The 13273-nt window shown below is 46.9% G+C and overlaps 1 protein-coding gene across 2 annotated transcripts in view; it reads right to left on the minus strand.

Moving 5' to 3' along the window:
* Nucleotides 1-688: 688 nt before the first annotated feature.
* VAPB (VAMP associated protein B and C) overlaps nt 689-13273 on the minus strand; it is a 47065-nt gene continuing 34480 nt past the window's right edge. The window contains exons 3-6 of one of the 2 annotated variants that reach the window (XM_043479126.1): nt 10276-10379; nt 6682-6762; nt 4667-4843; nt 689-2223 (exon numbers count right to left, since the gene is read on the minus strand). In XM_043479126.1, the coding sequence (XP_043335061.1) occupies nt 2065-2223; nt 4667-4843; nt 6682-6762; nt 10276-10379 (521 nt within the window). In that variant the 3' untranslated portion in view covers nt 689-2064. The remainder of the gene's footprint in view (nt 2224-4666; nt 4844-6681; nt 6763-10275; nt 10380-13273) is intronic. The other variant, XM_043479127.1, reaches the window with a different exon arrangement.

Here is a 13273-nt window from a genome sequence, read left to right on the forward strand (position 1 = left end):
GAAGTCTTCCGACTCCTGCTCTAAGGAAATGGGGTTGCACTACACCCACAGGCACTATCGGTGCGTGCTCAGTCACATCCAGCTCTCTGTGACCCCATGGACCGCAGCCCGCCAGGCTCCTCTGTCCATGAGATTCCCCAGGCAAGAAACTGGAGTGGGAAGCCATTTCCTCCTTCCGGGGGATCTCCCTGACCCAAGGATCGAACCCACGTCTCTGGGAGCTCCTGCATTGGCAGGCAGGTTCTTTACCACTGAGACACTTGGGAAGTCCTCCTAATCACTGCCCTTTCAAGGCCAGGAGTTGTAGCAGATTAATCACATAAAGATTAACCTGCTGCAACTGCTACACTGAACAGAAATGGCAGAATGCACACACTTCCCTGCTCATTCTTCTCACCCCTTTTCTTAAGTACCTAGGTCCCACATGGAATAGACACTGGAGACCAATTTATAACTGCTAGCCAGGCTTCCACAGCTTCATGTGATGGGTCTGTGGTTGGGAACTAGGTCTGTTCAATGTTTACCAAGAGTGTTCCACATGTAAACATATGTATTTCTCATCCATAGGGTCTTTTTTCTTTTTTGATAGGGGTCATTTTTCAGTCAACCTTCCAATGACAAAATAATAATGATAAAAATATTAAGTACCCCCACCCACTTGGCAAAAGTGACAAAATGACAAAAGATCTCTTAATTTGGGGGCTTTATTTTTTTTTTTTCTTTTTAAGATGCTACATAGTCAAACAGAATTGGATTGGTCTTTTACGGCATAAAATTAATTCACAGTCAAGCTCTCCATCACTACTTGACGGCTCATCCACAGTCCCTCTTGAAGCCCCTCCAGCACCATCCACCACACCCCGGCCGCGCCGAGCTGGCTCCCTCTCCCCGGCCCCTCTGCTGCCTGCCTCTTCTCGCCCTGACTCCAAGTCAGGGCTGCCTGGGAAGGTCAGGACAACACTGGGGCATGGGTGCTGAAGTGTGGGTGGTGGTGAGGAGCAGAGGAAGACAGACAGCACAGGGACCAGCTACTCTTTCCCCTGGACAGTGACCTCGAGCTGACTGCCGCTACTGAGAGTCCTCTCCCCATGGTGGCTATCACTTATCTACACAGAAGACATTTCCCGGCAGTTCTTCTCCAACGTTCCCACGAGCACACGTGTGTGTGTGTGTGTGTGTGTGTGTGTGTGTGTGTGTGTGTGTACACGCGTGTGTGCGTGCATGCACATGTGAGCACAGAGCCCTGAACCTTCGGCAGCAATTGCCAGCTTCACTCCACGGTGTTAGGTAGCACAGGTGGGTTTTAGGCCACAGAATTAATTATAATCTTGTGACAGAAGACATGAGATGAAATACATTATATAAGTTAAATATGCATTAAACATCTCTGAATAATAATTCAATCTCACTACACGAACCAATAGTTATCTAGCTTGGTCCCTTGAAGAGAACAGCATTCAATGACTTTGACTTCCAGAGCGTCGGGTCAATCAGCAACACACACTCCCCACTGCTGATGAGCAGAGCTGATGCGGCCACAGCTCCGTTCTTGGTGCCTTCAGGCCCTGTGCACCAGTCCCCAGGAACTGATGGCCGGGGTGGGCATGGAGAGGCTGCCCGCAGTGAGTGAGCGGCGCGGGGAAGGACATCGACAGGGTGGGCTCCAGCTTCCCAGAGGCCAGCACCAACAGACAGGGAAGAGTGTCATGTTTGCAGAGAGGAATTCCAGCAACGTGGACCAAGGCTATGGATGCTTAAAATGACATTCACAACATGCCATTACCATTTAATCATGGTTTCCCTTGTCATTAATAAGGTTCACTCTTTGCCCCAATCATTTACTATGCGTTTTAAACTTTCTAAAAGATTGTTATATTATGTTCTATTTGTGTGTGTGTGTGTGCATGTGTGCACATGGGTGCACACAAGCGGGGAGGGGTAATTTAAAGGCAAGACCTGTGAGATGTCATCATACATTAATTTCTCTTTACACATGGTTATGATAAATTTAAATCCCACACTATGGCGGACCCATCAATCCAATCCCCGTCTCGCATGCTGCCTCTACAAGGCGATCTTCCCTATGATCACGCCAACGATGAAGAAGAGGACGACGAGCGCCAGCAGCCGGGTGCTCAGGCCCTCCTCCTTCCCAGCCGTGGCTGACGCGGGAGTGGGGCTGTTGCTCTGCACTGTCTTCCTCATCCGAAGTCCGTCTTCCTCCTAGGGGAACAAACACACGTTTCAAAGACAGTCCAAGCCACCAGCACCAGCGGAAGGCAGCTGTACAGCTTAGCAGGTTTGGCAGGGGGTGGGGGGGGCGGTGGGAGAGGTGGGCAGGGTGTTATGCCCAGACTCCGTCACACGATATAGTCCCAACCTCCTCATTTTGCAAATGGGAGAAACAGCCTACAGAGAAGAGACTGGCTTGAGGTCCCTCTTCTTCCATGCATCCACCACAGTGCTGCTGGTCCCTTTGTCTAAGCAGGGCACTAATGTGGTTCTCTGTGATTTATAGAAAAAAGTTCTTCAGAGAAAAGAATCCCAAGAAATGAACAAGCAGGGGACCTGGATGCTTTTAAATGTAGAGCTCTGTCTATGGTTGATACTTGTTGAGTTACATGGAGACTGCTGGACCAAAAATGGGATGTCTGTAATATCAAAGTATAACTGAACTTGATATACACGTCTCAAATATTTTCTACTTAATGCATGGAATTTCTACCAAAGGAGAAACAATCTTTTTCATACACATGAAGATAACTTGGCTACATTTTCCCCACCTACACAGACCTGTGAGAATCGACACTTTTCCTTTCTTCACAATCCCAAACAGGGAACGCATCAAGGCCTTCCTATTCTAATTACCCTCAATCCATCCCTGACACCCTCCACAACAGCTGCACTTTCTTTTCTTCTCCTTCAGTTCGTTCACACTCATCAAGTATCTGACAGATCTGACAACAGGCAGCCAGCCCCTTGAGCCCACCCCCCACAACACTCACGGCCACCTCTGTGGGACTGGTTATTAGTATTTGTGGCTGTGTCTCTCCGGCTACCCTGGGGCTTATCTTAAGGGCAGGGACTGCCCATGTCTGTATCCCACAGTGCTGGGCACATGGGAGGGTCTTAGGAAATATGTGGCCAAATGAAAGTATGAAACAACACAAAACATGAAATCATTGTCTGGCAAGATAAAGAATCTTCTAATGTCAAGACTGGTCTGATAATACTTTAAAGACACTTTGCTCATGGGGCATGGCCAATATTGCTGCATGCTGATAAATGACTGGTGCTATTCGATTAACTCCAAAAAAAAAAAAAAAAATGGGCACAGCAAAATACAGCATTTATTTTATTGGGTTTATATAGAAGCTATTTCTACCTATTTATCACTTTCAATGGCACAGAAGAGAAATACATTCAAGAAGAAGCTTTAGGCATATCTTAGACTTTTAGCCACAAGTAGAGTGTCAGCTTCATAATTTACTCCATACTAACAGCAGTCACTGAAAGAGGCAAATCATGATTACTGCAGAGAAAGACAAGGATGCCACTTCCTAAACTCCGCTGCCCCCCCCCCCCGTGTCTCCTACCTCATCAAAGTAAGAGAATGGAAGAGTCACCTGCAGAGAATTTATGGTAGGTAGCTGGTGCTATGCAGTCAGAGAGTGACTGTCTATGGTGGTTGGGGACATCTTTTCAAGATGAAAAGAACAGATCAGCCTCAAGACTTAAGCTGCAACAAAAGATCCTACAATCAGATGTTCAGAAACACTCTCTTTAATACTATGTATGAAAGACGTACTTTTAACACTGGAAGGGGCCTTAACAGGGTTTTATAAACAGAGGCCAGAAGCCGCTGTGATGGACAAAGATACACAGCGAGTCCAAGTTTGGCTGGTCATTTCCACACTACCGCAGGTCCCCAAAGCCAAGAGTAACACACCTGCCTCGCTCCAGCACCAGTGCAACCTCACCCCCCAATGCCAGGGCCACCCTCTGAAGCCAGGGCCACTCGCTGGAGCCCCTGGTCCCCTGTAATCTCCCCCATGGATGTGACAGCACCTCAGCTCCAGTTTCCTGACCAAGCTGACTGCAGAAAGAGACCCTACTGCCCCTGGTTCCCTGTAATCTCTTCCATGGATGTGACAGCATCCCAGCTCCAGTCTCCTGACCATACTGATAGAGGATGAGACCCTACTGCTGGACCTATTTAGGATACTCAAAAATCAGAATGATGATTGCCTTAAAATAGAACACAGGTCAGTCTTTACTCTCTTCAAAAAGATTCTCATCCAATGGGGATGGAACAGGGGCTTGAAAATGTGAATTCAAGATAACCACTGTTTTTTTTTTAATTTCAATTTACACTAATGAATTTTTTGTTTATTTGTCTGTTGTCTTTTTATGAGGGGACAAGAGTTTAAATAGTTGAAAAACTACTGCTCAAGGGACACTGGTTCTTAATTTGGGATGCACGTGGGCGTGTGTCCAAGGATTGTTTTGAGAACCTTAGGAAAGGTATAGAAACTTCAGCCTGGAGGAAAAATGTGCAAATACAAGACAACTCCACAAATTCGGTGTTTCATCAACCTCCTCACCCAAGACCATAGTAGCAAAGCTCCCATTTCCTGGAGACGATCAGGAAACAAAATGCCATTACCTTGAACTGCTTGTTCTCCTCCCGAAGCCTCTGGACTTCACTCTGCAGCCTCTTACACTCTTCCATCACCTTCTTAACTTCAGTGTCATCCAAGGAGGAACTCAGAGCTTTAGACACCGTTGGTGTTTCTGTCTTTGATGCAGTTGTGGGTATAATTTTATTTATTTCTACATCATGCTGTTCAGAAATAAATGAAAGCCCAAGTGTCACCAACCACGTATTAAAGGACTTCTTCATGCAAAGCAAAGTAGTTCTCAGCAGACACCACCCAGGGTAGCGTTTCATCCACACTGTACAATGTCACATTTACTTTTAAAACAGATCACTTTATCATCTAGTATCTTCATAATCTAAAACTGGGCTCCAGAAATTATGGATGAGGGAAAATAATGAAGCCCGGCTGAGACTAACACTTCAAAGAAAGAGAAAAGGGACTGTGCGCACTGCACTATCACATTCCTGCCATGAAAAATTAGCAGAGCGCAACTGTGCAAGCTCAGGAGTTATCAGCCACAGATTACTGTCACTACAAAGGTCTGAACACCCCCAGACTGGCTGGGTGGGGGTAGAAGGCCAGAGGGGACGTGGCCCAGAGGACAATTTGTCTCCTGAACTTAAGACAACTGCAGAGATGGGATGAAGGTGCAACAAACAGCATCTACGGTATTTCAGCCTGGGGAGGCAATGTGCTCCTCACTTCCCCAGCCACAACTGCGCTGTGACGCCCTCTGGAGACCCCCTGGGGTGAGTGATAAGTGGGGACAGGGCGGGCATGGAAGCCCTTGGGGGTGCCACGCAGCAAACGGAGAACAGTGAGCTCTACCCTTAGTCTCCCAGGGCAGGGCAGTGAGGCCCTGGCAGGCAAGACCTCAACACACAGAGCTAACCTCTGAGCGCACAGCTGGAGCCAGAATACAGTCCTCAACTATCCACAACTGACAGAACGTGCCGTGGGAAGAGGGAAGGGAAAAAAGGAAAGACGACCACCACTCATTCAAAGAAATGGGACAGTGACGGTGGTCCATTAGCAAGCCAAAAAAATGCTAAGTAGTTTTGACACAAAGCATCAGCATTCCTGGAGATCGTTATGGATAATGTTGAGAGCGTGAACATTTCTATTTCCCACCACCAGCTATTAACAACCAGGGTGGTTTAATATTCTGCATGGGTCTTAAACTGTGTTAACACAGTTTAAGGTTCTTGACTAGGGTGAAGGGAGGTCCATGCCAACCAGGCTCGTGCTTTGGTTTCACATAGAGAAAAGTGAGCCGGCAGCTGGGAGGGAGTCACTCCTTATCCTCAGTGCTCAGGCAGCGAAGGGGGTGATTCTCAACGGGAACTGACTCTGCCTCGGGAAGGGCAAACGGGGCGATATCCGGAGACGCTTCTAGTCATCACAACCGGGGAAGCTACTGGGATGAGGTCAAGGGTGCCGCAGCACACCCTGCAAAACACAGGCCAGCCCCACAGTGAAGGACTCCTGGCCCGAAAGTTAGCAGTGCTGAGGGCGAGAAATTCTCCTCTACAAGCACATTCTGACTGAAGAGAATCTGGGGCTCAGGAGGTAGAGAGCTGGTGCTCAGGAGAAACGCAGTCAGGAAGCCTGCAGACAGCGCCCTGGACAAGGCGGGCTGAGCGCGCGCCACCGCCTGCCCATCAAGCACCGGGGTAAACGGCAAATTATTCTGGTTTTGTCTTTCCCACTGTTAAATGTAACAGCAACCTAGAACTTTGCCCAAGTCAAAGAAGCTCTTCGGAATTTATGACATTTCAACAGTCAACAGGTTGTGCTTTTCAAAGGCAAAAAAAAACGTTTCAAGGAGTTCTTTCTGTGAATCTTTCAAAGGCAGATTTCACAAAGGCCCACTTATTTGTTGACTTCAGCTCATTTTTCTCTTCATACATCAGAAGAAGGAAAATAATTTGCCAACTTAAATCTTGGTTTTTCAGGAGATGGTATGCAAATAAGTATCAGCTTGCAACATTCAATTATTGTTAACTATAAACATACTTACTGGTTTATCATTTTCTGCTGGCAATTCAAACACACATCTAAGTTTTGAATCCATAAGGTCTTCCGGTTTTGCCTCCTTCCACTAAAACAATTTAAATTCAATAATCAGAATATTATAAAGCTGCTAGAAGAATGATTTTCTTCCTATAACTGACAATTTCAGAAAAATACGCTTAATGAGAAAGCCCTGATGTACATCAAATAAAGAACTTAAGTCTGCTGAGATTTCAATATTTTTAACGTGACAAGATTAAATACACCAGCTCCCCTGAATATTGATTATTCTTCACCAGCCCCCGTCGTGCTGCCTGACTCCTCCACGTCCACCAGTGCTCCTTGTCACCAGGCTGTGAAAAGCACACAGGACAGAGAAGACGACCACTGGACCCAGAGGAGTCTTCTAGCCTGCATCTGGATGGCCTAAGGACATCTGGGTTCCCCTTAAGAAAATACAACTTACTTCGCAGGGCGTGTCTTTCTAAGCGGAAGCCCATACTACTTGGCGGTCATTTTAGAACACTGCTAACTACCAGCAGGGCACGGGAAAGGGAAGGCCACTCTCTGTGACCCCTACTGTCTGGGCTGACCTCCACTCCCTCAGCCTGCTGGTAGGAACATGTTCCTGACTAAATCCATGTTCTGGGAGGAGGCACTCCTGGCTTACTGGCTCCTCATTTTGGCAGAGGAGAACAGGAATCCCAGGTGTTCTGAGAATTATAGAGTAAACCTGTACAGCAAGAAGATGATACAGCAAAAGGAACGAATTCCCCCACCCTGACCCCAGAACCATGCAGGAGGCAGAGAGAGCAACAGGTACCATAAGTCAAAAACGGGAAATAATCTCTGTGTCAAGCAAAACAGGAACACCAAGTAAGCCATGGTGGGCACAGTCATGGAACAGCATGCCATTCAAGGGATACCAAAGAGTGTTTAACTACATGGGGAAAATTCACAGAATATAAATGAAGAAACAGCAAGCAGTATTTTAAGTCTGCTCCTCTGTATACACACACACACACGTGCACGCACAGATACATGTGCCTGTGTGCGTGTATCATAAGAACTTCAGGCAAGGATCATCTCAGCGTGCTAAAAATCACAGAGTGAAAGACTGCTGGCAGGCAGGAAGTTCAGTGGTCTTCGAGGATCTGACTGTTCTGAGTATCACAGATCACCCATCCCTTAACCACAGGGGCAAACGTGCTCTGCACTGGACAGAGCTGGCAGTCACCACCCTAACCAAGTAATCAGACCTGGTGTCACCGAAGGAGGGGTATGATGCACACAGGACACTGCCTTGCAAAAAACCAAAAATACCGAACCTGAATTTAGTCATGAGGGAATAATTAGATAAATCCAGAATGTGGGACATTCTACAAGGCACCTGGTCTAGACTGTAAACAGGATGAGTGTGCACTAGTAGAAGAACAACGAAAGGTCATTTCTTGAACGACTGGGAAAGGCTAATATGGGTTTCTCTCTTAAACACATTACTGAATTAATATTAAGCCTCTTAGCCATGAGTGACAAGCTACTTAACAGGACTGAGCCTATGAAAGAGCCTGCCCTTGTTACAATGCATTCAGGGATGGTGAAGTTTCATGAACAGTGCATCTTACAGTCAGGGAACTCAGCAAAAAAGAAAGTTTATGACAGAAAAAAAGCAAACGTGGCAAATTGTTAAAAGGTGAATCTTAGTAAAGGTTAGAAGAGTAGGCACTACTGTTTTTTCAACTTTCAGTACATCAAAAATATGAAGAATAATATTTTAAAGTAAAGAAATAACAGGCTCTCACTAACACTGGTTGGGTCTAGTATAAACAAACTACAGGTCACATAGCTTTATTTTTGCTTGTTTGTATATATCCCAGATTCCCAACGAAGTACATTTCATTTTTTAATTGTTATGAACATTATCATGAAAGAAAGTAAAATTCACTTTTATTGTACCCTGAGGCCTGGCCTATAGCAGCACTCAGATAAGACAGCTGCCAGATATTCTGCCACGTGCTCTACACACAGCACATTTAATCCCACAGCAGCCCTGGGAACTAGGTTTTCTCCCCCATCTTACACACGACCAAACCCTCAAGAGAGTTAATGAAAACCACCCAAGGCCACAATGTTAGTAAAAGGCAGAGTCAGCCTCACACCCAAGATACCCAAGGCCATGCTCTTTCACCAAGCCATGCAGCAAAGCCAAACAGAACAGATTCTTGGAGAGTCCATGTTGTGCATTTGCCATACATTTTTTTCATCATACAAAGTAGCATGAAGAGACACACCATGTTCTAGGAAGTGAAAGCAGTGAATGTATCAGTAATTATTTCCGTGAGAAGGAATGTTAACACAAAGCCTAAGATAGCTGGTCTCTCTGAAACCTCAAATGTCTAGTTTACCCTTCACTTCCTGCCCAGGAGTTACATAAGCATGAAGGTGGTCAGCTATGCTTTTCTAAGACTGAGAGAAATGGCTGTGTGGTCACACAGGGGCCTGAAGGTAGGATGTGCATGAAACAGTACTTCAAACAAAACTTCGAAAGAGAAGAAAAAACACATAGTGTGAATCCTAGCTAACTCGAATTTGTAGGCATTCCTTGGACGACTCCAGTCTTTAAGTTTCAGCTGGTGATCTGGAAAGCTGTGAAAATGTTGAGGCAGTCCTGCCCTTCTTTTCCAAACTGTGAGGACTAGACAGTCTGTCCTCCCTGGTGCTGTGGATATTAAGGGTCTATCAGTGTACTGTGACTCTCACTCACAGCACCAGGATGCCTGCTGATTCATTCACGCGTGCAAAAAGCTAGGGGTAGAACTGTCATTATAATCATCTTCCAGAAAAATCAATACAGGGGACTGGAGGTGGGGCTCTGTCCCCATGGCTACCAAAATCCGTGGGCGCTCAAGTCCTTCATATAAGCTGCTGCTGCTGCTGGTACTTCACATCCACAGAGCAGAACCCAGAGAAATGGGGGGTCAACTATAAGGTATCAATTACTTGTTTTATGAAAATGAAGTCAACTTATTTTTACCAAAATTAAAAGATGGAGTTGAACATGTATTTAAGGGGGGGGAGTAGAAAAACTGAAGGAAGCTGGGGTGGGGGGTGGGGCAGGGATACAACAACAAAAAAACAAAGAATCGCACTTACTAGAACCAAGCAGGGGGAAAAAAGCCTAAAGGGTTGAAGGATATTTAGTATTCAACTCTCCCCCATCCCTCAAGATTCTGGGGGATGGGGAAGAAGAGGCAGAAAGCATTTTCTAGAGTAAAAACTGCCCTTTTCTGTAGCAGGAGGGAAGGGGGTGAAGGGAGAGAACCCTCAGACCATTCAAGACACAACCCACCAGAACAAGGGACTGCTGAAGGAAACCAAGTAGAAAAGTCAGAAGGGTGTTCTAAAAGTTACGTAAAATGTTAAAATCAAAGCTCTAGAAACCCATAAAGGCAGTCAAAGTACAAACCTCCTGAAAAGCACCATTCCCCTTTAAAAACAATTCTGACATATTTTGAAATGCATGCACCCACAATTCTGCACCTATTCATTTTTTTTTTTTTTTTAATTACTGGGGGGAAAAAAAAAAGCATTCAGTACTTACTACTGCTTCCATATCAGAAGTGTCAGTTGGAGCAAACATAGACTGAACCATAAACTTGTGTTTACTTTTCTCATTGGGATCATAATCGAAAGGCTGTAACATCACTGAGAAAGAAAATATTTCATTAGGAGGGTCAGAGCTTGGTTACCGGCAGCCATTTGTTACGTTAATACTTGCACTTTGGTGGTAAAGCAGTTCACCAGGATGCTCTTCTCTGAGCCTCATGAAGCCCCTGGTGAAGTGAGCAGTTTGAGATGAGCAGCCTCTTCCCCACCCTGTGGGTCTCAGAGCTGAGGTCAGGGACATGAAGGGACTTGCCCGAGGTCAAACAGCAGGCAGTGGCAGAGCCAGGATCGGGGCTTAGGACCCAGGACTTCAGACTCGCAGCCCCTGATCTGCCACCATGGCACACCTGACCAAACTCCTGCCACAGGCCTTCCATCCAGGTCAACCAGACACAGACACCTGTGCCTGTTCTGCTCAGGAAGGCACCCGCCAATGACCTCCTCAGGAACCAAGGACGGTCCACGGCCTCTGAGGAGCAGTTCAGGCCTCTCTGTGCTAGTCTCCATGTCAAGACTGTCATGGTCACACTTCAAACACAATTTTGCCAAGGATGTTAGAGAATTCTCACAACCCGCACCCTCACAGCATGCAGAAGACCCCACCAGCTTTCACAACCTTTCTCTCAAGAACCTAGAGGACTCTCCCTTGAAGGCTCCCTGGACCGAGCACACCCACTGAAGGAGGGGCTGTCCTATTCTGGCCAGCCTCCTCAGGACCTACCACCCTACCCCACTGAATGACGGCTGCTTTAAAACACGAGGTTTCCTACAAAGCTTTGAGAAACCACACATCTAGTTGAGCTCCCTGACACCTAACTTGTTCACACACAGGGAAAGCCTGCTGTAGCCCTGATGAGAGAAGAGCTCCCCGGGACTGAGAGTCCCCCTGGGGCCAGAAGCTGGGCTCTGCCCTTCAGCTTTACCATCACTTCAGTTAATCCTTCAGAGGCAGGGAGTGTTGCAGAAGGTATTCTGATGCTTACTTCCAGATGGAAAAACTGAAGCACAGAAAAGTTAGCTAACTTGCCCAATACCATGACAGAGGGGTCTGACTGGAGGGCCAAAGTTCAGGGCCACAAGAGGGCTGGATCTCTGTCCGTCCCCACCAGCACCTCCTGTGCTGGCCACTCACCAGTGTTCTCCTGCCTTTGAGCCCACTGAGAGCTTCCTGGGTCCTTAAAGCCTCACAGCCATCCACCCCTGCAGCAGACAACCGGCCCTGCCCTAAGCCTGGTTTATAAAGGAACCCAGGACCCGACAAGGTGAGGGACCTGCTCAAGGCCACCACGCTGGTAAGCAGCGAAACATGCAGTTCAGCACCCCTTCTGGATCCACACTGGATACTGACACGAGGTGGGGTCACGTCCCCAGATCCCCCATCACAGATCTCACGCGTGACGAGGAGGAGGAACGCAAACATCCCTTTCTGTCATGGAGGTGCACGGGTCCTTTCTCTCTCGGGGACAGAGAAAGTCTATCAATAAAATAAATATGTTCAATCTGAGGATCTGATATTCAAAGTGAAATCATCAGCAGAGAGAACACAAAGTCATTTAAAACAGGGACAGGGCCACTCCATTTGAAATTTTATTCTTACAGGTGTAAAGGCATGGCTCTATCCTGGAAAAGCGGTTCTTGCTGGTGGCCTGGGACCTGAAATGGAGACAAGTCTGCTGCTGGCATCGCTGAGCTAGCAGGAGCTCTCCTGGAGCATTGCTACATACTGGGGCTTGACAAATGGCCAGACTAGCAGGTCAACACCACAGACTTTTATTCTGAAAGCTGAATTTCCATTGCATTTTTTCCACCTCTAAGACTGCGGTAAGGAAGATGTATGTGATAAAGAAGCCACTGTCTTCACACGCACTGTGATCCTGCCTGGACAGGGAATGTCAGCTTTACTGGAGTTGGGTCACAGTCTTCCAACTACTATCAGATTAATGTTCATTTAAAAAAATTAAAGTGAATTAGGTTTTGAGAATTTCATATCTCACCTGGCTGTGATAAAATCACACTCTAGTATTTTTCAGAATGGGAAAGAACTCAGTCTTAGACTGCACTTAGATTTCAGTAGGGCACAGGTTTAGCAGAAACACTGCCTCGTCCTTGAGGCTCTGCTTTCCCAGCTGTAAATGGCTTCTAGTCCTCCACTGTGGAGGCCTCTAAGGCTGAGCCAGGATTATCTGTAAAGATGGCCCAGGAGATGATAGCAATCAGAAGACACTGCTAATTCTCAGAGAAGTTGGCTCTTTAGCTTTAATGACACTGGGTCACACACAAAGAACGGCTGCATCCAGGGACCCTAAGACAACCCCACATAAACAGCTGTTTCCTCCCACTCTTTTCCCCTTTCCTCCAGGAGCTGCAAGCCAGAAAGAAGGGCGTGTGGGTTGCAGGCCCATCCTACAGTAAACTGACCCTTCCTTTTCATCTCTCCATCTCGCACCATGCTCCTGTCTCCAGTGCCTTCACAATGTCCCAAGAGAAAAAGGAAAACCACTTTTACTGGCACGTAGTATGGACCAGGCACCAAAGAAGGCATATTTTCCTTAGTTCTTCCACCAGTCTTCACAACGATCATAAAGATGGCCACGTCTTCCTTTTCTAGATGAGAAGACAGGGCTTAGAAGGGCTAAGCAGTCTTGCTTGGGCCCCATGGCCAGTATTAACTGATGGACCAGTACTCCACACTGGTTCTGCGTCCACGGCACAAGTCCTCCAAGCATTACTCGCAGATCACGAGACACCCCCACCCCCACGTCAGGTGGTCCACAAAGTCAAAGCTGGTCCTGATGATACCAAGACATCACATGTCTTTTCCACTGCATTGCTACCCCCAGTAACGGGCACAAAAGCAACAGTGGGTGAACCTGCTGGTGCCTGAGCGGATGGCAAGCACTGCCACTCACGTGCAGTGTGGCATCTCTGCTGCC

Source organism: Cervus canadensis, chromosome 10 (genome assembly GCF_019320065.1).
Source record: "Cervus canadensis isolate Bull #8, Minnesota chromosome 10, ASM1932006v1, whole genome shotgun sequence".
Taxonomy (NCBI): domain Eukaryota; kingdom Metazoa; phylum Chordata; class Mammalia; order Artiodactyla; family Cervidae; genus Cervus; species Cervus canadensis.